The sequence below is a fragment of the Amblyraja radiata genome, chromosome 7 (genome assembly GCF_010909765.2).
Source record: "Amblyraja radiata isolate CabotCenter1 chromosome 7, sAmbRad1.1.pri, whole genome shotgun sequence".
In the NCBI taxonomy this organism is placed as follows: domain Eukaryota; kingdom Metazoa; phylum Chordata; class Chondrichthyes; order Rajiformes; family Rajidae; genus Amblyraja; species Amblyraja radiata.
Window position 1 is genome coordinate 82,524,976 of NC_045962.1, and position 21,577 is coordinate 82,546,552.

A 21,577-nucleotide genomic window follows, 5' to 3' on the forward strand; every position below is an offset into this window, starting at 1 on the left:
GTGTGTAGATAGAACTAGTGTACGGGTGATCGTAGGTCGGCGCGGACTCGGCAGACTGAAAGGCCTTTTTCCACGCTGTATCTCTGAAGTCTAAGGACAACAACATTGGCAAGTAGACAGGGTGATAACAAAGGTGCACGGCATATTGGGATCCCTTCCCGATAAACTCAATGCATGGAAGATACTGTAGGTGGAGGAATGCCACCACTCGATACTAAACTAAACCTAAACTGTCCATGTTGTAGAGTCGTATAGTGATACATCATGGAAACAGGCCCTTCGGCCCAAATTGTCCACAACAGCCAACATGTCCCAGCTACATTAGACCCACCTGCCTACGTATGGTCCATATCTCTCCAAACCTGTCCTATCCATATACCTGTCTAACTGTTTCTTAAACGTTGGGATAGTCCCTGCCTCAACTATCTTCTCTGGCAGCTTGTTCCGTACACCACCACCCTTTGTGTGAAAAAGTTACCCCTCAGATTCCCATTAAACCTTTTCTCCTTCACCTTAAATCTAGTTCCTCGGGTCATAATTTAAAAAGTTGCACTGACGTTGTTATTTCTTTGGTAGGATGTGATCTGGTCTGACTTTGGATTCCCTGGAAGGGATGGACGAGACAGCACTCTGTGGATCGGCAGTGAAGCGGCAAACACACCCTGCCACCTGGATTCCTACGGATGCAATCTGGTGTTTCAAGTGCAAGGAAGGTACATCAATTTAATTTAGAATAGAATATCACAACCACACAATCACAATCAATCACAATAATACTTTATTAGCCTAGTATGTTTTGCAACATACGAGGAATTTCATTTGCCAAGTTAGTCATACCAATAAAAAGCAATGGAACACACAAAATAAATTTTAACATAAACATCCACCACAGTGACTCCTCCACATTCCTCACTGTGATGGAAGGCGAAAAAAAGTTAAATCGCTTCCCTTATTTGCTCTTCGCAATCGAAGGCCTCGAGCCCTGCGTTGACGGGACGATCTTATCTCCCGTAGCCGGCGCCGTTTGGGCCCTCCGCATTGGGGCGATCAGCTCCTGCATCGGGGGGATGTCAACTCCCCCATACCGGCGATTGGACCCCGGGTCGGGACTGGTTGAGCCTCTGCGTCGTTGGAGCTCCTGACTCGGCCTCTCCCGAGACTGCGAGCTCTTGATGGTAAAGTCCGCAGGCCGCGCGCGGTTGGATCAGCTCAGGCAAGGGATCAGCTGCGGTGTTAAGTCCACGCCCCGTGGTGGGGCTTAAGTCAGTCCGAGGAGGCCTCCAGCTCCATCGATGTTAGGCCGCAGAGCGTCCGGAGATACGACCCGGAAAACAATCGCATCTCCGGCAAGGTAAGAGACTGAAAAAAGGTTTCCCTGACCCCCACATAAAACAAACTGGAGAACATTTCAAAAAACTTTTAAAACACAATTTTTTTTTTTTAAAAGACGAATAAACAGACAGACTGTTGGTGGGGCTGTCAATCGTGTGGTGCCCCTGGTGGCGTATACAAGTCACAGTGAAATTCTTTCCTTGTATACTTTGCCAATAGTCGCCTATAAAGGTCATTTACGAAGTTACACATCCCCCCCCCCTCCCCCTCCGCGCCAGTTCCCACTTTGTTCTTCTCCCCTCCCTACAGCAGCCCCCCCCCCCCCACGCCGGCTCCCCATTGTCCATTGTTCTACCCCCCTCCCTCACGGCGGTTCCCCCCAGGCCAGGAACTCTTGTTCCTTCCCTCGGCCGCGACGTCCACATGGCCAGTCCTAGTCCGTCGCTCGGCGCCATCATCGACTGCCGTGTCACTAACGCTGCCAGGTCCTGTCGAGACGACCCAAGCCCCAGCCGCGGGCTCTGCACACCCTGGTACCAATGGCCGCGGGCCCTGTCAACCCACGAGACTCCACCTCCAACCCGCGAGTTTGGATCTCTATTCCCCGTTGAGAATGTTTCATTAGCTGCTTCCTGCAGCCCATCTAACACCTAGCTGGTTGAGTGATTTACTAGAAAACTGATTTCCTCCTTTGCTGTTTTACCTCCAGGACATTCTTGCTCTAATGCTCCGGTTGGATTTTTCCATTGCTCGGAGGCAAGACAGAAATTATAAATGTGTAGATGCTTGTCACTATCTATTGATTTGCTGCATGTGCTGTAGGTGTGCTTGTTAGCCTTCTGTGCCTGTCCAAGCTCGTGGGGTGTTACTGATTGGCGAGCTGGTCAGGTTTTTGAGGCAGGTGAGATAAATGTCAATTGTAAAAAAAAAAAAAAACATAAGATTTGCGAGCAGAGAACTTTATCTGCAAGGAATGGCAGAAACGAAGAACCGCAGAAGGATACTTCCGCGCTTTCTGCTGCCTCAGCTCTTTTCCAGCTTTCCTCTTCCCACTCCCCCGCGATCAAACTGATGAACGGTCTCAACCCGAAACGTCACCTATCCATGTTCTCCCGAGATGCTGCCGAATGGACCTGCTGAGTTACTCCCGGACTTTTGTCCTTTGTCTGGGGTGGCACGGTGGCGCAGTGGTAGAGTTGCTGCCTAACAGCGCCAGAGGCCCAGAATCGATCCTGACCACGGGCGCTGTCTGTGCAGAGTTTTGTATGTTCTCCCCGTGACCTGTGTAGGTTTTCTCCGGGTACTCTGGTTTCCTCCCACACCCCAAAGACGTACAGGTTTATAGGTTTGATAAAACTGTAAATCGTCTCTAGTGTGTGTGTAGGATAGCGTGCTGGGATCGCTGGTCGGCGCGGACTCAGTGGGCCGAAGGGCCTGTTTTCTGCTCTCTATCTCTAACCTAAACTAAACTAAACTTTTATCTGCAGCGAATAATGCGAATGGCATGCCATGTTTTACGGTGTGGTCAGAATTTGGACGTTGTACATTCTCCATCCTTAAACATGGCAGATTTAAAGGTGTACATGGGGATCTTTTCAATAAAATAATAAGGGAAGAATAGATAGAGCTACTTTCAAAGCAGAGATTGATAGATTATTAATTAGTAAGTGTGTCAAAGGTTACAGAGAGAAGACAGGAGAATGGGGTTGCAAGGGAAAAATAGATCAGCCATGATTGAATGGCGGCATTGACCCTGGGCTAAATGGCCTCATTCTGCTCCTATACAATACAATACAATACAATACAATACAATACAATACAAAACACTATACGGTTTATTTGTCACATTGCACATAAGTGCAAGTGAAATGAATATGTCAGCAGCGGTACAATTATAAAGAATACACACAAAAACACAATAAAAATTTAACATAAACATCCACCACAGCATTCATCACTGTGGTGGAAGGCACACAATTTGGCCAGTCCTCCTCCATTTTCCCCCGTGGTCGGGACCTCAACCCTCCGCAGCCGTTGCTGCGGGCGTCCAGATGGTAAAAGGACAAGGTACAAGTCCAGGTAAGTCCAGAGTCGGCTCTTCCCCACCGGAGACTGCGGCTTTATGTCGGTGTAGGCCGCAGGCCGGCGTTCGAAGATTTAATGTCCCCGCCGCGCCGCAGCCAGAAGCACCGCAGACTGCAGGGTCGGCGGTCGAAGCTCCCCTCCAGGGGTGATGGTAAGTTCACGCCGGGCCCGCGGTAGAAGTTGGCCGCGGACCGGCAGTGATGGCTTCTTCTTCCCCCGGGTCCCCCACGAGGGATCCTGGGCTGTAGACGCCGCGCCAGCTGGAGCTGTACAGACCGTGCGCGGCTTCAGGCTGCCGGCTGCCCCGGGCCAGCGAAACGGAGCGCTCCCCTCCAGCGAGCCCCAGCGAGGGCTCACCCGCTCCACGCCGAGAGTCCACGCTGCGCCCGCCGCTGAAGCCCCGGGCGCGTCTCTGGGAAAGGCCGCGCTGATCCTTGCTGTTAGGCCACAGGGAGGCGACCTGGAAAAAGTCGCCTCTCCATGGAGGAGGTGGCCAAAACGGTTTCCCCCTCAACCCCCCCACACCACCCCCCACACAAAACACACAAAGAAACATTAAAAACATAATTTAAAACATACTAAAAAAATAAAAAAAATTGAAAAAACTAACGCGGTGCTGACAGGGCTGCCGCCATTGCAGCGCCCCCACCGCTCTATGTCTTATGGGCTCATAGATTGTTATGGATTATGGCAAAAAATGAGAGCCAGCAGAGGAACAGATCCATAAAGTCAGACAGGCTCTAACTTTAGCGTGGAAACAGGCTCCTCGGCCCAACTTGCCCATGTCCCATCTCCACTCGACCCAGCAGCCTGCAGTTTGGCCTATATCCCTCTAAACCTATCCTATTGAAATGTTTCAGGGCATCATCTGCCCATTCCCTCCACAGATGGTGGCAAGGTGCCGTAGCAATAGAGCTACAGCCTTGCAGCGCAGAGACCCAGGTTCCATCCTGACTGCGTGTGTTTGTTTGTACGTTCTTCCCGTGACTTGCGTGGGTTTTCGCCGAGATCTTCAGTTTCCTCCCACACTCCAAAGACGTACAGGTTTGTAGGTTAATTGGCTTGGTATAAAATGTAAAATTGTCCCTGGTGTGTGTAGGGTAGTGTTAGTGCGCGGGGATCGCTGGTCGGTGCAGACTCAGTGGGCCGAAGGGGCCTGTTTCCGCGCTGTATGTCTAAACTAAACTAAATGAAATGATGATGCCAGACCCACTGATTCTCCCTTTTTCAGCTGCTCCCCCTTTTTTTTGCTACTCATTCCTGCGTCTTCTGCCGCTGTTACAGTTAACGAGGCATTTTGTATTGATGGTGCAGTATTAAGAGTTGCAGATGAGAGCATTACATGTGTTCCTGGCTCTGGCGACACGGTCTAAATTTAAAATCTAAATCCAGCTCACTTCCATATTTTGAAAATAAAAATGGATGAATATTTAAAGAAGGATAATCACCAGAAAGCTGCTTTAGCCCTTTCAGCCCTAAAGCAGCTGAGAAGGGCTAACGTTGCAGCTGCTTTAGATAGGCAGCATCTTACAGCACATACTGTATGTGGCTTCTTTTATGTTGTAAGATTCTGTGAATCCGAATCCATTCTGTCACTCGAGGTTTAGTAGGTTTAGGATCCTGTCAGTAGTACAAGTGATGAATCTCAATGCGGTCCAAAAATTGTCCTGGTGTTTGTCCACTATCGCTTTTAGTGTGTAATTTTGCTAAATATACAAGGATGTTGCCAGGACTATTGGGTCTGAGCTATAGGAACAGGTTGAGTAGGCTGGGCCTCTATTCCCTTAAGCAGGGAGGATGAGGGTGTGATCTTTTTGAGGTATATAAAATCATGAGAGGAATAGATCGGGTAGGTGCAGGGTCTCATGCCCAGAGTAGGTGAATTAAGGACCAGAGGACTTAGTTTTAAGGTGAAAAGTAAAACATTTAATAGGAAACTGAGGGGTCATTTTTTCACACAATGGTGGGTGTATTGGAATGAGCTGCCATAAGAGTTAGTTGAGGCAGGGACTATCCCAATGTTTAAGAAACAGTTAAACAGGTACAGGGATAGGACAAGTTTGGAGGGATATGGACCAAACGCAGGCAGGTGGGACTAGTGTAGCTGGGTCATGTTGGCTGGTGTGTGCAAGTTGAGCCCAAGGGCCTGGTTCCACGCTGTATCACTCTATGACTATGGATATATTACACAAGGACTTTATTTTCATCTGTTCCATCTGTGAGGCAAGCTTTGATGCTAGTTTTGATATATACCAATGTATGACTGAAATGGAGATTGATAGAATCTTGATTAGTAGGGACGTCAAAGGAGACAGAGAGAAGGCAGAGGAATGGGGTTGAGAGGGAAAATAAATCCGCCACGATCATATTGCAGAGCAGACCCGACAGGATGAATGGCCTAATTCTGCTCCTATAATGCTAGATAGGGGTTTGACAAAAGTGCTGGAGAAACTCAGCGGGTGCAGCAGCATTTATGGAGCGAAGGAAATAGGCAACGTTTCGGGCCGAAACCCTTCTGCACACTAGATAGAGGGTTTGCCTGGCCCAGCACGATGCTGATGCTTCCCTTCATCGCCGCCACCACTCCATGATGCCACTGCTGCAGGACGCTCTCAGTTCATTTCAGTTCAATTTATTGTCACGTGTTTCGGGGTAAAGTGAAAAGCTTTTGTTGCGTGCTAACCAGCCAGCGGAAAGACAATGCATGATTACAATCGAGCCGTTCTCAGTGTACACATACATGATAAAGGGAATAACGTTTAGTGCAGGGTTAAGCCAGCAAAGTCCGATCAAGGATAGTCCGAGGGTCACCAATGTGGTGGATAGTAGTTCAGGACTGCTCTCTGGTTGTGGTCGGGTTGTTCAGTTGCCTGATAACAGCTGGGAAGAAACTGTCCCTGAATCTGGAGGTGTGCGTTTTCACACTTCTATACCTTTTGCCCGATGGGAGAGGGGAGAAGAGGGGGTGGCCAGGGTGCAACTCGTCCTTGATTATGCTGCTGGCCTTCCCGAGGCAGCGTGAGGTATAAGTTGAGTCAATAGAAGGGAGGTTGGTTTGTGTGATGGTCTGGGCTGCGTCCACAATTCATTGCGATTTCCTGCGGTCTCAGATGGAGCTGTTCCCAAACCAAGCTGTGATGCATCCTGTGGGTGCAGCGGTATAGAGTTGCAGCCTTACAGCGCCGGTGAACCGGGTTTGATCTTGACTACGGTTGCTATCTGTACGGAGTTTGTACGTTCTCCCTCTGACCTGCGTAGGTTTTCTCCGGAATCTCCGGTTTCCTCCAACTCTCCAAAAACGTAGAGGTTTGCAGGGTAATTGGCTCGGTATAATTGTAAATTGTCCCTAGTGTGTAGGATAGTGTTGGTGTATGGGGATCGCTGGTCGGCGCGGACTCGGTGGGCTGAAGGGCCTGTTTCCATGCTGTATCTCTATACGAAACTAAACTAAACGTGCTCGCTCACCACCGGCTGCTGCAGTGCCTCCAGCGACTGCCCTGTCTTCCCGCACCACGACCAGCAACCCTGCCGGCTAAAGGGAAACTTGAGCTGCCAGCCGTCCGTTTCTGTACCCCGAGGAACAGTTGAGAGATTTGGGTGATCTTTCCCAATGTAAAGTGAGCACCAAATAGTGAGTGATGGAAAGGAACGGCAGCATGGAATGATCCAGTGGCGCGGAAACTGAGGGTGATAACGACCCAGAGCTCTGAGAGGGCAAAGAATGCAATTGGAGTTAGCACTCAACGAAAGCGCTTCACTGTAACTCGGTACACGTGACAATAAAATGAACTAAGCTGGACTGAGTTCTGCCACTGTAGATAAGCACGGTTAGTTTATGTCAGATTAGTTAGTTTATGGTTATGTTAGAGTCCGAAGAAGAGTTTCGACCCGAAACGTCACCTATTCTTTCACTCCATAGATGCTGCTTCACCCGCTGAGTTTCTCCAGCATTTTTGTCTACCTTAGTTTATGTTCATAAGTGATAGGAGCAGAATTAGGCCATTCGGCCAATCAAGCCTACTCTGTCATTCAACCATGGCTGATTTATCTCTCCATCCTGACCCCATTCTCCAGCCTTCTTCCCATAACCCCTGACACCCGCACTAATCAAGAATCTACCTCTGCCTTAAAAATATCCAGAGGCTTGGCCTCCACAGCCATCCGTGGCTTGATTGTAGCTCTTGATTTGCATAAAACGTGACTGCGCTCAGACCAAACAAGAACTGCCACATTTCAGGCCACTGAGGTTGAAAATTGTTTGGGAAACAAATATTAGGTATTGCAGAAGCTTTGATCCCATTTAACGAAATTCAATGCCGCAAATGAGATTCCCATTGAATTCATATTAAGAGGTGCAAATATGCATAGAGATGAACGCAACATTGCTTTCCTTCAGATTGTATGGATTTTGAACTCTACAGCTCAGTTGTTGTGGAAAAAGGACACAAAGTGTCTGTCTACGGATCTCAACCTGAACCAATGGTTGGAATCGCAGAGGTGAGTTTCAAATGCCTTCCTTGATGTCAGAGTAGCTGTGCCAGAGATCCGTGATGCCGCAAGAGATTGTGGTACAGAAGGCATATGGAATGCTTGCCTTCACTGGTCGGGGCATTGAGTATAAGAAGTCATGGTGCAGCTTCGTAGGACTTATATTAGGTCGCGTTAGGAGTATTGTGTGTAGTTCCGGTCACCCCAGTAGGGATATGGAGGCTTTGGTGAAGAGGAGGTTTACCAGAATGATGCATGGATTAGTGGGAATTACCCACAAGAGGTTGGACAGACTTGGAATGTTTTCTCTGGAATGCCAGAGGTTGAGGGGAGACCTGGTGGAAGTATATTCAATTATGAGGGGCGTGGATAGGGTGGGCAGTCAGAACTTTTTCCCCAGGAAGGAGATATCGAATACCAGAGGGCATCATTTTGAGGCGAAGTTTAAAGGAAAAGTGAGAGGCTTTTCCACTCCACTGAAAACCACTGCTAGAGGAGGTGGTGGAGACAGATACGATAGCGGTGTTTAGAGACACATGGATATGCTGGGAATGGAGGGGTGTGGATTACGGGCAGGCAGTTAAGAGTTTTTCTTGGCATCAGGTTCAGCACAGGCATTGTGGGCTGAAGGGCCTGTGCCTGTGCTGTACTGTTCTACATTGCTTGCAGATGCTGGAGGCTGGAGCGGAAAATTAGTTACTGGAAGAACTCAGTGGGTCAGTCGGCAACTGTGGAGGCAAAGGGAGAAGCTCTCAAGACTCTATGCCACATTTTGAATGCAGATTCTCAAACCTGTTTTGTTCTTGCAGAAAATGAGCTTTGAAGAGAACATCAAGTTCTGGTTGTTCCTACTTGTAATTGCTTTTGGATAATCAAAAACTCATGTTTTTTTAATTGTGTTCCCCTGGGGAAGATACTAAATTTTTATAGCAAATCAAGTATTAACAAGCTCACAACTGAATGGAAGAGGATAATAGGATAAATATTTGGGGCATTTAATGGTTTTGTTGGTTCTCAGATAGGAAGGTTTCTACTGTTTTGTTTCGGATATGGGTATAAGGGCTTGGGTTTAACATTAGAGCTGAAGGTCTTGAGTTAGGACCAAAAAGGGTCATCAAATTACGCGCATGAAGTATGTAGGGAAAGGGTAGGTCTAGTTAAGGACAGAGAAGGGAATCTATGTGTGGAGTCTGAGGAAGTAGTGAAGCCCTTAATGAGTACTTTGCAATGGTATTCAACAAGGATTACAGAGAAGGTTTAAGAGGATGTTGCCAGGACTCGAAGGTCTAAACTACAGGAAGAAGTTGAGTAGGCCGGGACTCTATTTCTTGAAGCGCAGGAGGATGAGGGGAGATCTTACAGAGGTGTATAAAATCATGAGAAGAATAGATCAGGTAGATGCACAGAATCTCTTGCCCAGAGTAGGGGAATCAAGGACCAGAAGACATAGGTTCAAGGCGAAGAGGAAAAGATTTAAGAGGAAACATTTTCACACAAAATGTGGTGGGTTTATGGAATGAGCTGCCAGAGGTGATAGTTGAGGCAAGGACTATAGCAACATTTAAGAAGTTAAGAAGTTTGGCAGGTACATGGATGGGACAGGAGGGATATGGACCAAACGCAGGCAAGTGGGACCAGTGTAGCTGGGACATGGTAGCCAGTGTGGGCAAGTTTTGGTCCGAAGGGCCTGTTTTCACGCTGTATGACTCTATGACTGAGGAGAAGGGCATGATTGATGCAAACATCGGAGAGGGGTATGTCAATATTAAGAAGGAGTTGTTGGGTCTCTTGACACAATTAAGGCGGGTAAGTTCATTGGGCCTGAAGGCACCTATCCCAGGATACAGAGAAGCACGGTAGGGGCCTTGACGGAGATCTTTGCGTCTACTTCAGCCCGCGGACGAAATGCCTGAGGATTGGAGAAAAGACAATGATGTTCCTCTGTTAGTCTTGCACCAGTGATGGGGAAATTCCTGGAGAAGATATTTCGGGACAGGATTTATTTACATTTGGAAAAGCTTGGGTATATTCGTGGTGGAGAATCTGCATGGCTTTGTGCCGGGGGGTCCTGTCTTGCAAATGTTGGTCTTCTTAGGAATTAATGAAGATCATTGATGAGGATAGGATAGTGCATGTTGTCCGCAAAGACCTCTGTAAAGCATTTAACGAGTCACACTCATGGTAGGCTAACCCTGAGGTCAAGTGGGATCCGCAGGGAGCTAGTAAACTGGATGAATGAATGAATATTCGAATACGTTTACTGGTCAAGTATGTACACATACAAGGAATTTGCCTTGGTACTCCGCTCGCAAGTAACAACACGACATACAGTAAACCATTAAGAATAAAACATAAAACATTAAAACATTAAGAATAAAACATTATAGTTTAAACATGTGAAGAATTAAATAAAATACCAGAGCAAAAGGAGGCTACAGACTTTTGGCTGTTGAGTGGAGCTACTGCTCGTGGGTAAAAAAGCTGTTTTTATGTCTGGCTGTGGCAGCTTTGACAGTCCGGAGTCGCCTTCCAGAGGGAAGTGCTTCAAAGAATTTGTGGCCACGGTGAGAGGGGTCAGAGATGATCTTACCCGCTCGCTTCCTGGCCCTTGCCGTGTACAGTTTGTCAATGGAGGGAAGGTTGCAGCCAACAACCATCTTTTGGCTTAGTCACAGAAGATAGAGGGGTGGGGAAGAGGGGTGATTTTCTGACTGGTAATCTGTAACCTGTGATTTATTTTTTTAGTTTTAAGTTTTTAAAGACACAGCATAGAAACAGGTCCTTCAGCCCACCAATCGCCCGTACATGAGTTCTATCCTACACACTAGGGACAATTTACAGAAGCCAATTAACCTACAAACCTGCGCGTCTTTGGAATTGTGGGAGGAAACCGGAGAGAAAACACCAGGGAGAACGTACAAACTCCATACTGACAACACCCATGGCCGGGATCGAACCCGGGTCTGGGGCACTGTGAGGCAGCAACTCTGCCGCTGCGCTACTATGCCGCCCTCAGAGCACCCTCCCACTCCTCCAGTTGTGGAGCATTCATTCATGAAGTACCAATACTCTCTGTTAAAATGATTAGCAACTGAGAGCTACGGCTGGCCCTGCTGGACAGAGCGTAGGTGCTTGGAAAGCAGCCATTTAAACTACGCTTGCTCTCGCCAGTACCAAATGCAATCAATGATGCTGAGGGAGGTGCATGTAAACCTCTGTCTCGCCTCTAAGTCATTAAGTCTTTAAGTCGGAAAGGATGCAGAAGAGATTCACCAGGATGTTGCAGAGTTAGAGTCGGAGAGCAGAAGGCCGTCTTGTTGAGTCTCTTTGTCTGTAACTCGTTCTCACCTAGCACACAGCTAACAATGGCCCGTTTCCGTTATCATCGTTACTTTCTTGCACATCTTTCATTCATTTGTTCTATTCCTCTCGACATCAATCTTTCCCTTTCCCCTGACCCTCAGTCTGAAGACGGGCCTCCACCCGAATCTTCACCTATTCCTTTTCTCCAGAGATGCTGTCTGACCCGCTGAGATACTCCGGCTCTTTGTGTCTTATCTTCACCAGGATGTTACCTGCAGGGAGAGGAAAGAACAATGAACAATGGAGGAGCCGGCATTGGGGGGTGGGGGGAGAACAATGGAGGACCCAGAGCGGAGGAGGGGGAAGGGAGGGGGGAGAACAAAGGAGAAGCTGGCGGGCCTACTTTAACTTTGTCCGCGCCGTATATGTGCCGACTATTTGCATACCTTGGGTGTGCAAGCAAATAATTTCATTGTGCCTTGTCACATGTGACAATAAAGTATTCCATTCCATAGTTGTAGGCTGTGGCTTTTTTTCTTTGGAGCGTAGAAGGCTGAAGGCCTGTCCCACATGGACGACCTAAGGAGAGAAGAAACGGGTGACGTTTTGGGTCGTGACCGTTCTTTAATCTATCTGGTGAAATGAGGCGGAAGAAGGGGCTCAACTCAAAAAACATCACCCATTCCTTTTCTCCAGAGATGCTGCCTGTCCTGCTGAGTTAAGGGCCTGTCCCACTTGGACGACCTAATCCACGAGTTTAGAAGAACCTAGACGAGTTGAAAAAAATGCCAAGGTCGTGTTGACTTGTCGAAGTAAAAGACATCCTACGACCTCCTATGACTATGTCTACGACCTCCTACGACTATGTCTACGACCTCCTACGACTATGTCTACGACCCCCCTCGACCTCAGTCTTCCACACCTAAGACCAACTACGACTAGCTACACGTGGAAAATGATCACATGATAAAATTATGTCATGTTTGCATTTTTTTTCTTGGGCCAGTTACCGACCTACGACTACCTACGACTGCCATCACGACGTACTACGACCTACCTACGAGTAAAAAGTGTCAATTCTTTCCATGCCGACCTTTTTTTTTACTCGTGGACATTTTTTATCAGGCTGGAAAAAACGCCGCTACCTACTTGAGGCCACGAGTACGCGGCGACTACTCACGAGCATGAGGAAGAGTTACAAAGACCTCCTACGACCTCGTGGCGACCATGCTGCGAGTATGAGTCAAGGGCAAACTCGGCAGAGGTCTCCAATTGGGTCGTGAAAGTGGGACAGGGGCTTGAGGAGCGGCCATATTGAGGAGTACAAGATCTCGAGGGGCATGCTGGAATCACCTCGAAATGACTTCTCTGATTTAAAGATGCGCCTCCTCGTTTTGAACTCTTTACTCAGATGACGTTTTTACTCCATCTGCAGTGAAATAAATCAATTTGGCCATCCATTAATCTTCTGCATTCCAGAAAATGTCACCATTATTAATATCATTGATCAGAATTACTACGTTAATCATTTAAGAAAGTGGATGCATTAGGAGGAGAAACCTGCTTATAGAAGAGAGATGGTTCTATTACAGTGGCAGGGGCTAATTTTGCAAAGAGTGGGTGCTGTTGCATTGATCGTGTTAAGACTGCAAAGCTTATGTAATTTGTTCAGGATTAGACCGTTTCATGCTTCTGAAACATTTTCAAGATTGAATGTTATTTTTTGCAAATAGATGTCTGCACATCCTGATGAACACTTGGCTTCGGCCTGTTGGCACACAGAAGATATAACATCTGGAGAGCTGTTATTATGCAACAATCACGAGAGGAATAGATCGGGTAGACGCACAGAGTAGGAGACCCGAGAACCAGAGAAACATTGGGTTTAAGGTGAATGGGAAGAGATTTCATGGGAATCTGAGGGTTTACTTTTTCACACAGTGGGTGTATGGAACGAGCTGCTGGAGGAGGTAGTTGAGGCAGGGACTATCGCTTAATCTAATAATCGTTTTACATCTAAATGTCATTTTATATGTGTTTCTTTCCAATGCTTTTAATGTTTTATGTAAAGCACTTTGAATTACCTTGTTGTTGAAAGGTGCTATACAAATAAACTTGCCTTGCCTTGCCTTGCCTTGCAACATTTAAGAAGCAATTAGATAGGTACATGGATAGAACAGGTTTAGAGGGATGTGGGCCAAATGCAGGCAGGTGCGACTAATGTAGATGGGGCATGTTGGTCGGTGTGGGCAAGTTGGGCCGAAGGGCCTGTTTCCACGCTGTATGATTGTGAATAATTATCCTCTTAAAACGGTCAAAGATGTGTGTTTGCTTGAACAATGATAGAGGGAGACATTTCCTCATCCACCAGGATGTAGGAAGGAAAATTGGGCCATGATCCAAAATAAAAAATCTGCTGTTTGATGAAGCTAATTGTTCCACCACAACTTGAGCAGGTCAAGAAAATGTTGAATATTTAATATTTGTGTGGAATTACAGCCCCCGATTCAATTCTAACCATGGGTGCCCTCTGTAAGGAGTTTGTAAGTTCTCCCTGTGACCTCGTGGGTTTTCCCCAGGTGCTCCGGTTTTCTTTGTACGTCTTTGGAGTGTGAGAGGAAACCTGAGAACCCAGAAAAAACCCGTGCAACTCATGGAGAGAACGTACAAACTCCATACAGACAGCATCAGTGGTGAGGATCAAACCCGGTTCTCTTGCTCTGCAAGGCAGCAACTCTACAGCTGCGTCACCTTGCCTTTAAATCTGCCCCTAGATCTTTACTGAACTGCACCCAGACTGATTAAATCGAAGATACCCAGAATTCGGGACAGATGTTAGAGGGTAGATAGAGTCATCGAGTGATACAGTGTGGAAACAGGCCCTTCGGCCCAACTTACCCACACCGGCCAACAATGTCCCTGCTACACCAGTCCCATCTGCCTGCGCTTGGTCCATATCCCACCAAACCTGTCCTATCCATGAACCTGTCCATGTAGATGATTACCATCTAAAATCTATTCCTGTGCTAGTTTGCCTAAAGTCATTAAAAGTAGCAAATGTTTGAACTTAAATTTCCAACTTAGCTTAGCGAAGCCCCATGAATAACTTGTGATTTATCCTTTGCCTTAAAATAATTCATATTAATTCCCCATTCTTTTTTTACTAGCATTATTGATTAGTAAGAGTGTCAGGGGTTATGGGGCGAAGCCAGGTGAATGGGTTTGAGAGGCAAAGAATAGATCAGCTTTGATTGAATGGCAGAGTGGACATGATGGGCCGAATGGCCTAATTCTGCTCCTGGAACCTTTGATCATGAACATATGCCATTGTTCAACCTGAGAGGTTATTTTTATGACTTTTAGTTTAGTTTAGTTTAGAGATACAGCACGGAAACAGGCCCTTCGGCCCACCAGGTGCGTGCCGACCAGCGATCCACGCACATTAACACTATCCTACACTCCTTACTCCTTTCTTGACAATGTGCTCACTATGTTCGAAAGCTCCAACTTGGATTCAATTCTTCTATGTTGAGACTGTCGTGGCGTAGATATATAAGATGCAATACTTCAACTTACCAAGACTTTAGATGGTAAGTTAAAACTGTCACGTGTACCGAGAAACAATGAAAAGCATTGTTTTGCTTCCTCTCCAATGTGAGGGAATGGGTGACGTTTCGGGTCGAGACCCTTCTTCAGACTCTCCACATCACCGTCTATATCTTTCATTTCCCTTATCCCATATTAGTCTGAAGAAGGGTCTCGACCCAAAACATCACCCATTCCTTCTCTCCAGAGATGCTGCCTGTCCCGCTGAGTTACTCCAGCTTTTTGTGTCTATCTTCGGTTTAATCCAGCATCTGCAGTTCCTTCTTACACAGATCAGACAGCACGATCATAAATACAACCTGGCAAAGCTTGAGTACACTAGTTAGAGCGCAGAATATAGTTCTCAGCATTGAATTGGACGGTACCCTGTGACTAGGGTGGGACCATGTTTTGATGATGTTGGCTGCATTTCCAAGGCAGAGTGAAGTGTGGAGGGAGTCAATGGTGGGGAGTCAGGTCTATGTGATGGACTCGGCTACATATACAACTCTCTGCAATTTTTTTAAGTCTTGGGCAGAGCTGTTCCCAAAAGCAAGCTGTGACGCAACCCGACATAACTTGATGTTGCATCTGTAAAGGTTTGTATGAGCCATTAGGGACATGCTGAATTCCCTCAGTCTTCTAAAGCCTACGTGCTTTCTTGACTATTGCATCAGTGTAGTGGTCCACAACAGATCATTGGTAATATTAATGCCAAGGAAGCTCTAAACCAACCATTTTCACTTCGGCACCATTGACGCTGACTGAAGTTTAGTTTAGTTTAGAGATACAGCACAGCAACATGGCCCATCAGCCCACCGCATCCACGCCGGCCAGCGATCCCCGCACACTAATGCTGTCCTACACACACTAGGGACAATTAACAATTATACCAAGACAATAACCTACAAACCTGAATGTCTTTGGAGTGTGGGAGGAAACTGGAGATCCCTGAGAAAACCTTCAAACTCATAATCAATCACCTAGAAAGACAAGAGTCTAAAGGGCCTGTCCCACGGGCATGCGACTCCCCACCCCTTCCACACCTACCCCCAAGATTGCACTGAAGTTTTCTATCATCCTATTCTGGAAATATATGAGCATTCCTCCTATGTCGCTGCATAAAATCCCAGAATAGTGGGGCTATCTTGGGGTGGAGCAGAATAGTGGGGCATATGCACTGCAGCGGGTCAAGGTAATCCTCACCACCTTTTTGAAGGCAGTAAGGCTGGCAATAAAAGCCATCCGTGCCAGTGAAGCCCACATTTAATAAATGAATTTGAATTTTTTTTTAATAAAAAAAAATGCAATTTATTTTCAAGCTCGCTGAACTTTTGACTCTTTGAAGAATGGGTCTTTTGGAGTGAAAGCAATTTACTGAAAATCGACAGCTTTTAACAATTATCTCTTCAGTTCAGCAGTGGGATGTGCTGGTTTAGAATGTTGTCTGTACACCGCGGAGATTTAAATACGTCCCAGACTAATTGGTTGAATGTTTCCTTATCTAATTTGTTGCAGCAGAAATGAGTTGAGAGCATTCAAGTCAGAAGTTTTGAAAGATGGACCCATAGCACACCATTTCTCCAATTTAACTCTTAAGTTGCCTGTCACACATGGAAATCGAGGAAAGTTGTCGTGGGTGAAAATACGATATTTTAACCTTCAATTACTCATCAAGGGGAGCTTTAGCCTATCATTGGTTCTATTAGGAGAGGAAGAGTGATGGGAGTCTTAAATTCACTCTGATGGAGTGGTGGAAGCATAAACTATTGCTTCTCAGAGTGAAGTGTATGCAGGAACTGCGGATGCATGGTTTAAACCAAAGATAGACACAAAATGCTGGAGTAACTCACCGGGGCAGGCAGCCTCTCTGGAGAGAAGGAATGGATGACGTTTCAGATCGAGAACCTTCTTCAGACCCGAAACGTCACCCATTCCTTCTCTCCAAAGATGCTGCCTGTCCCGCTGAGTTACTCAAGTCTTTACCTTCTCAGATCGGTACAGCTTGTAAAACAGCTGCCTCACAACACCAGAGACCCGGGCTCGATGCTGACCTCAGGTGCTCTCTGTGTGGAGTTTACACATTCTTCCCGTGAGCATTGGATCCCACCGGGATCTCCGCTTTCCTCCCACATCCCAAATACGTGCCTCTGTCACTAGCCCTTGTGTGTAAGGAGTGGATATGAAAATGGGATAGCATAGAACTAGCGTGAGCAGGTGATCGATGGTCGGTGTGGGCCGAAGGGCTTATTTTCATTCAATCAATCAAATTTTAAAAAGTCATAAGATGAGCACTTGATTTGCTGTCATCTATAAACTATAGGCTGGAAGTATGATATAAATAAGGAAATTAGAAGTGCATCTAATGGATGTTACTGCAATTAGGGAGAACTATAATCCACAAAGAGACTGGATGAATCAAATTATTACCTTAATGTTGAGAATAAATTCCTGGAATATATGTAAGATAGATTTCTGGATCAGTCTGTTGAGCTAGAAAATGTCTGATTTAGTATGTGTATCATCTAAGGATTAATCTTGTTGTAAGTGGCCCAGGAAAAAAATGACTGCAAGATGAAAGAATTTTGCATTGAGTTTACATTTTACTTTTTGATGGGTGGTAGAATATTTTGGGGGACTGTGGAGGATAGAAAGGATTAGGATAAAAATGGGTGCTTGACGGTTGGTATGGACTCATTGGGCCGAAGGGCAGGCCCCATGTTCTGTGATTCTGTGATTGTAGTTCTCCCTAATTGCAGTAACATCCATCACATGCACTGTCAATGCAATTGTTGTTGAAGTCGTTGACTTTAGACTTCAGAGCTACTCCACAGAAACAGGTGTCCCTTCGGCATACCGAGTCCGCGCCGACCAACGATCACCCCGTAAAAACTAATACTATCCTACACACAAGGGACAATTTACAATTTTACCTCAGCCAATTAACCTACAAACCTGTGCGTTTTTGGACTGTGGGAGGAAACCGGAGCACCAGGAGAAAACCCACGCGGTCACAGGGAGAACGTACAGGCTCCGTGCTGACAGCACCCGTAGACAGGATCGAACCCGGCTCTAAGGCAGCAACTCTACCGCTGCACCACCGTGCTGCCCTTTTTGGCCGCCACCCTCTGTCACCATTACCTGCAATGTAACAGCAAAAATCACGTTAAGAATTCATATATTTCGATAGGACTTGAAAATAATGCATAATCATTTAAAAACATAGAATGCAGGTGTGGGACATTCGTCCCTTCGAGCTAGCACTGCCATTCAATATCATCCTAAATCAGTACCTCGTTCCAGCTTTCTCCCCATATCCTATTTGATGCCACATCTGATTGTACCTTCCTATATCAGCTCCCAAAGAACCATTGCATTGAAGCAGTAACTATTCCTTCTGACAGGAGTTTTAAAGAACATGTTGCCCAGGGCCTCATGGTGTGCACAGTCTCAGTGTCAGTGCAGGTGACCCTATCTTTGCAGAGAGTTTGCCATCAGATGATGAATATATATGGGCCTGAGACATTCATTTATACATTTTACCAAGAATCACTTTTATGTATTTATTGGCATGTTTATTGGCATGAACATAAAGCATGACTTTCAAATTAATTCAGGAATTTTAAATGTATGCTTTCAGGAAAAGGTGGCACTTATTCCCACCAGAGGACACTTCCTTCCTGTATCCCACCAGAATTCCTTACGAAGAATCCAGTGTATTTAGCAGTGTGAACATAGTCAACCCTGATTTGGAGCGTTTCCCTCGATTCAGCAGAGTCCGGCCGTATGTCGTGACCTTGAGCCCAGGAGAGGTAAGATTGTGTTTTCTTCGCAGACTTATAAATACGGGAACAAGAGTAGACTTTTCGCTTCTCAGTGCAGTTCCACCATGCAATATGTATCCAAGTGCTTGACTATCATTGTTGACCAATTTCACATTGTTTTTTTAGCCTTCAGTTGACGTTAATGTTTACATTTATTGTAACTGAATACCATTGCTAACCTCTACAGAATTTTGGACTGTTGCAATGTGTTTGAGAAGCTGTCCGGTTTTTTTTTAACACCATTTAGATGTGTCAAATCTCTTTAGGCTTAAACTGGACCCGTGAGGAACGGCAATTTAAATATATATATGTATGTCTGGGCAATTTTTTTCCTTCACTTTGTAATAATTTTATTATCGCTTCGAGATGTCTGTGAATTGCAGTATGCACTTCACATATTAACCAAGATGTTTTGTAGCAAAAACAATACTGGTTCAGTATTTGACTTGTACAGAGAGTGCACATTCCACTTCACTGAGGAGCTTTTCATTTTTATGCTGATGTTGCAATGGGCTGGGAAAATTCTGTTTGTTGCACAAATATCACGTTGATCCTTTTCTATGTCACGTTGGAATGTGGTGTGTGCGTGTAACTAACAGCTTGGAACTTTGAGCACTGGCTTCCAACCAAATGGTTGTAAGTTCAGACTTTGTGGTTGATTTTAACGTACCAACTTTCATTGGGACGACTTTTGTCAGTTGCTGACAGGGCTTGGGAATTAGCATATAGAAGCACGAGGGCAAAATAAAAATAGAAAGTGTCGGAAATTATCTGCATTGTGAGGGGGACACAGTGGCGCATCAGTAGAGTAGCTGCCTTGCAGCGCCAGAGGCCCTGGTTTGATCCTGACTAAGGTTGCTGTATCTATGGAGTTTGCAGGTTCTCCCTGTAACCGCGTGAGTTTTAGACAATAGACAACAGACAAAAGGTGCAGGAGTAGGCCATTCGGCCTTTTGAGCCAGCACCGCCATTCAATGTGATCATGGCTGATCATCCACAATCAGTACCCCGTTCCTGCCTTCTCCCCATATCTCCTGACTCCGCTATCTTTCTCCGGATGCTCTGGTTTCATCCCAAGATGTGCAGGTTTGAAGGTTAATAGGCTTCACTAAATTGTCCCTATTGTGTAGGGTGGAACTAGTAGTGTACATGGTGATTGATGGTCGGTGGGCTGAATGATCTGTTTCCACACTGTATCTCTAAGCTAAATTAACATCAAGTAGCATCTGTGGAGAGAAGTGGGAAATGTTAAACAAGTCAATACTAACATAATAACAAAAAATGAGTTATTTCTGCAGATCAGAGGCATCCATGAAAAGATAAACAGAGATAACATCAGATCAATAATCTTTTCAAATTCAGAAATGTTAACTTGTTATTTTCTTTCCCCTGATTCCACTGTGTTCCTCGAGCAGATTGATTATTATTTGAGATTCCAGTATCCGCAGTCTCTAATGTTTCCAGGATAGTGTTGGGCTGAAGTGGAAATTCCATACAAATCATACTGAGGGAGCTTGGCCTTTTTCTATGTGCCCTTAGTTTAGTTTAGTTTAGTTTGGTAGGAGTGGCGGCGCCTAACGGCAGCGGCTCGACTACAGTCGTCTGTCTTTTTTTATTTTTGTCTTGTTAAATGTATGTCTTGAGTTAGTTTTTATTATTTTTTTTTAGCTGTGTGTATGTGGGGGGTGCTGTGGGGGAAACCGTTTTAAATCTTCTTCCCTGTGCGGGGACCCGACTATTCCCTGTCGGGTCTCGGATGTCATTGGGCCTAACATCGTGGAGCCGGCGGCGACCTCCGGCCAGGACTAACCTGAGGGCTCCAGTTGCAGAGCCTGCGGAACTGAGATCGCGGAGCTGGCCAATTTCGGAGCGGGAAGAGCTGTGGTGGCGTGCGGCTGCAACCCGACTTTGGAGTTCGGAGGCACCGGCCACAGGCCCGGTGGACGGGAACATCGGGAGCTCGCAGGTCCCTGGTGGGAGACCGCTTTTCCGAGCTCCGCAACAGCGACTTCTCCCGCTGGAACCGCGGGTTTAAAAGACATGGTGCCGGGGCCTAACATCGCCCGGCGTGGCTTAAAAGGCCTCAGGACTTACCATCGCCTGCCGGAGGCTTTAACATCGGAGCCCCAGTTCGCCTCAACACTGCAGTCGGACTGCTGAACCGCGGGAGAAGGAACAAAGGGAAGAGATAAAGACTTTGCCTTCCATCACAGTGAGGAGATGTTGGAGACTCACTGTGATGGATGTTTATGTAAATCGAAGGTAGGCGAAGATAGTCTTCATCATAGTCGAAGGGAGGTCGAAGGAGATCGAAGGAGGTTGTCTTCCCTCTCCACTATTCGGTATCCAATTTTCCTGAAGCTAGTCGAAGCTAGTCTTCAACATAGTCGAAGAAGGTCTTCAACATGACATTTTTTCAAACTCTCCTAAACTCTTCTCAATTTGCCAATTAGGTCGCCCAAGTTGGACAGCCCCTTTAGCAAAGGAACAGGGAGGTATCGCTTCAAGATGATGTTCTTCCATTCTAGGTTGTTCTTAACCTTATTGGCAATATCAAATATCATATCAAATGAGAGACACTAAAACCTGCTACTACCTTTAATGCTAATTGAAACATAGAAAATAGGTGCAAGGAGTAGGGAATTTGGCCCTGAAAGCCAGCACCGCCATTCAATATGATCATAGCAGATCATCCAAAATCAGTGCCCCATTCCTGCGTTCTCCCCTTGATGTACCTCAACCCTGCTACTTTCAGCCACAAATGCTAATTTTATTTCAGTAAAACCAATAACTCAGTCTGAAGAAGGGTTTCGGCCCCAAGCGTTGCCTATCTCCTTCGCTCCATAGATGCTGCTGTACCCGCTGAGTTTCTCCAGCATTTTTGTGTACCTTCGATTTTCCAACATCTGCAGTTCCTTCTTAAACCAATAACTCTCGCTTGTCTTCATATTCCGGCAGTG

The 21,577-nt window shown here is 46.2% G+C and overlaps 1 protein-coding gene and 1 long non-coding RNA gene across 3 annotated transcripts in view; one reads left to right on the plus strand and one right to left on the minus strand.

Moving 5' to 3' along the window:
• The window catches only part of hspbap1 (HSPB1 associated protein 1), a 136,983-nt gene that overhangs the window by 77,978 nt on the left and 37,428 nt on the right, over positions 1 to 21,577 (plus strand). For both annotated transcript variants that reach the window (XM_033024859.1, XM_033024860.1), the window contains exons 4-5: positions 577 to 713; positions 18,434 to 18,605. In XM_033024859.1, coding sequence (XP_032880750.1) covers positions 577 to 713; positions 18,434 to 18,605 — 309 coding nt within the window. The remainder of the gene's footprint in view (positions 1 to 576; positions 714 to 18,433; positions 18,606 to 21,577) is intronic.
• Positions 11,734 to 16,052, minus strand: LOC116975570. Its single transcript, XR_004412660.1, has 3 exons — positions 15,844 to 16,052; positions 12,562 to 12,637; positions 11,734 to 11,975 (listed from the first exon to the last, which is right to left on the minus strand). It is a non-coding gene; the product is annotated as an uncharacterized LOC116975570 (long non-coding RNA).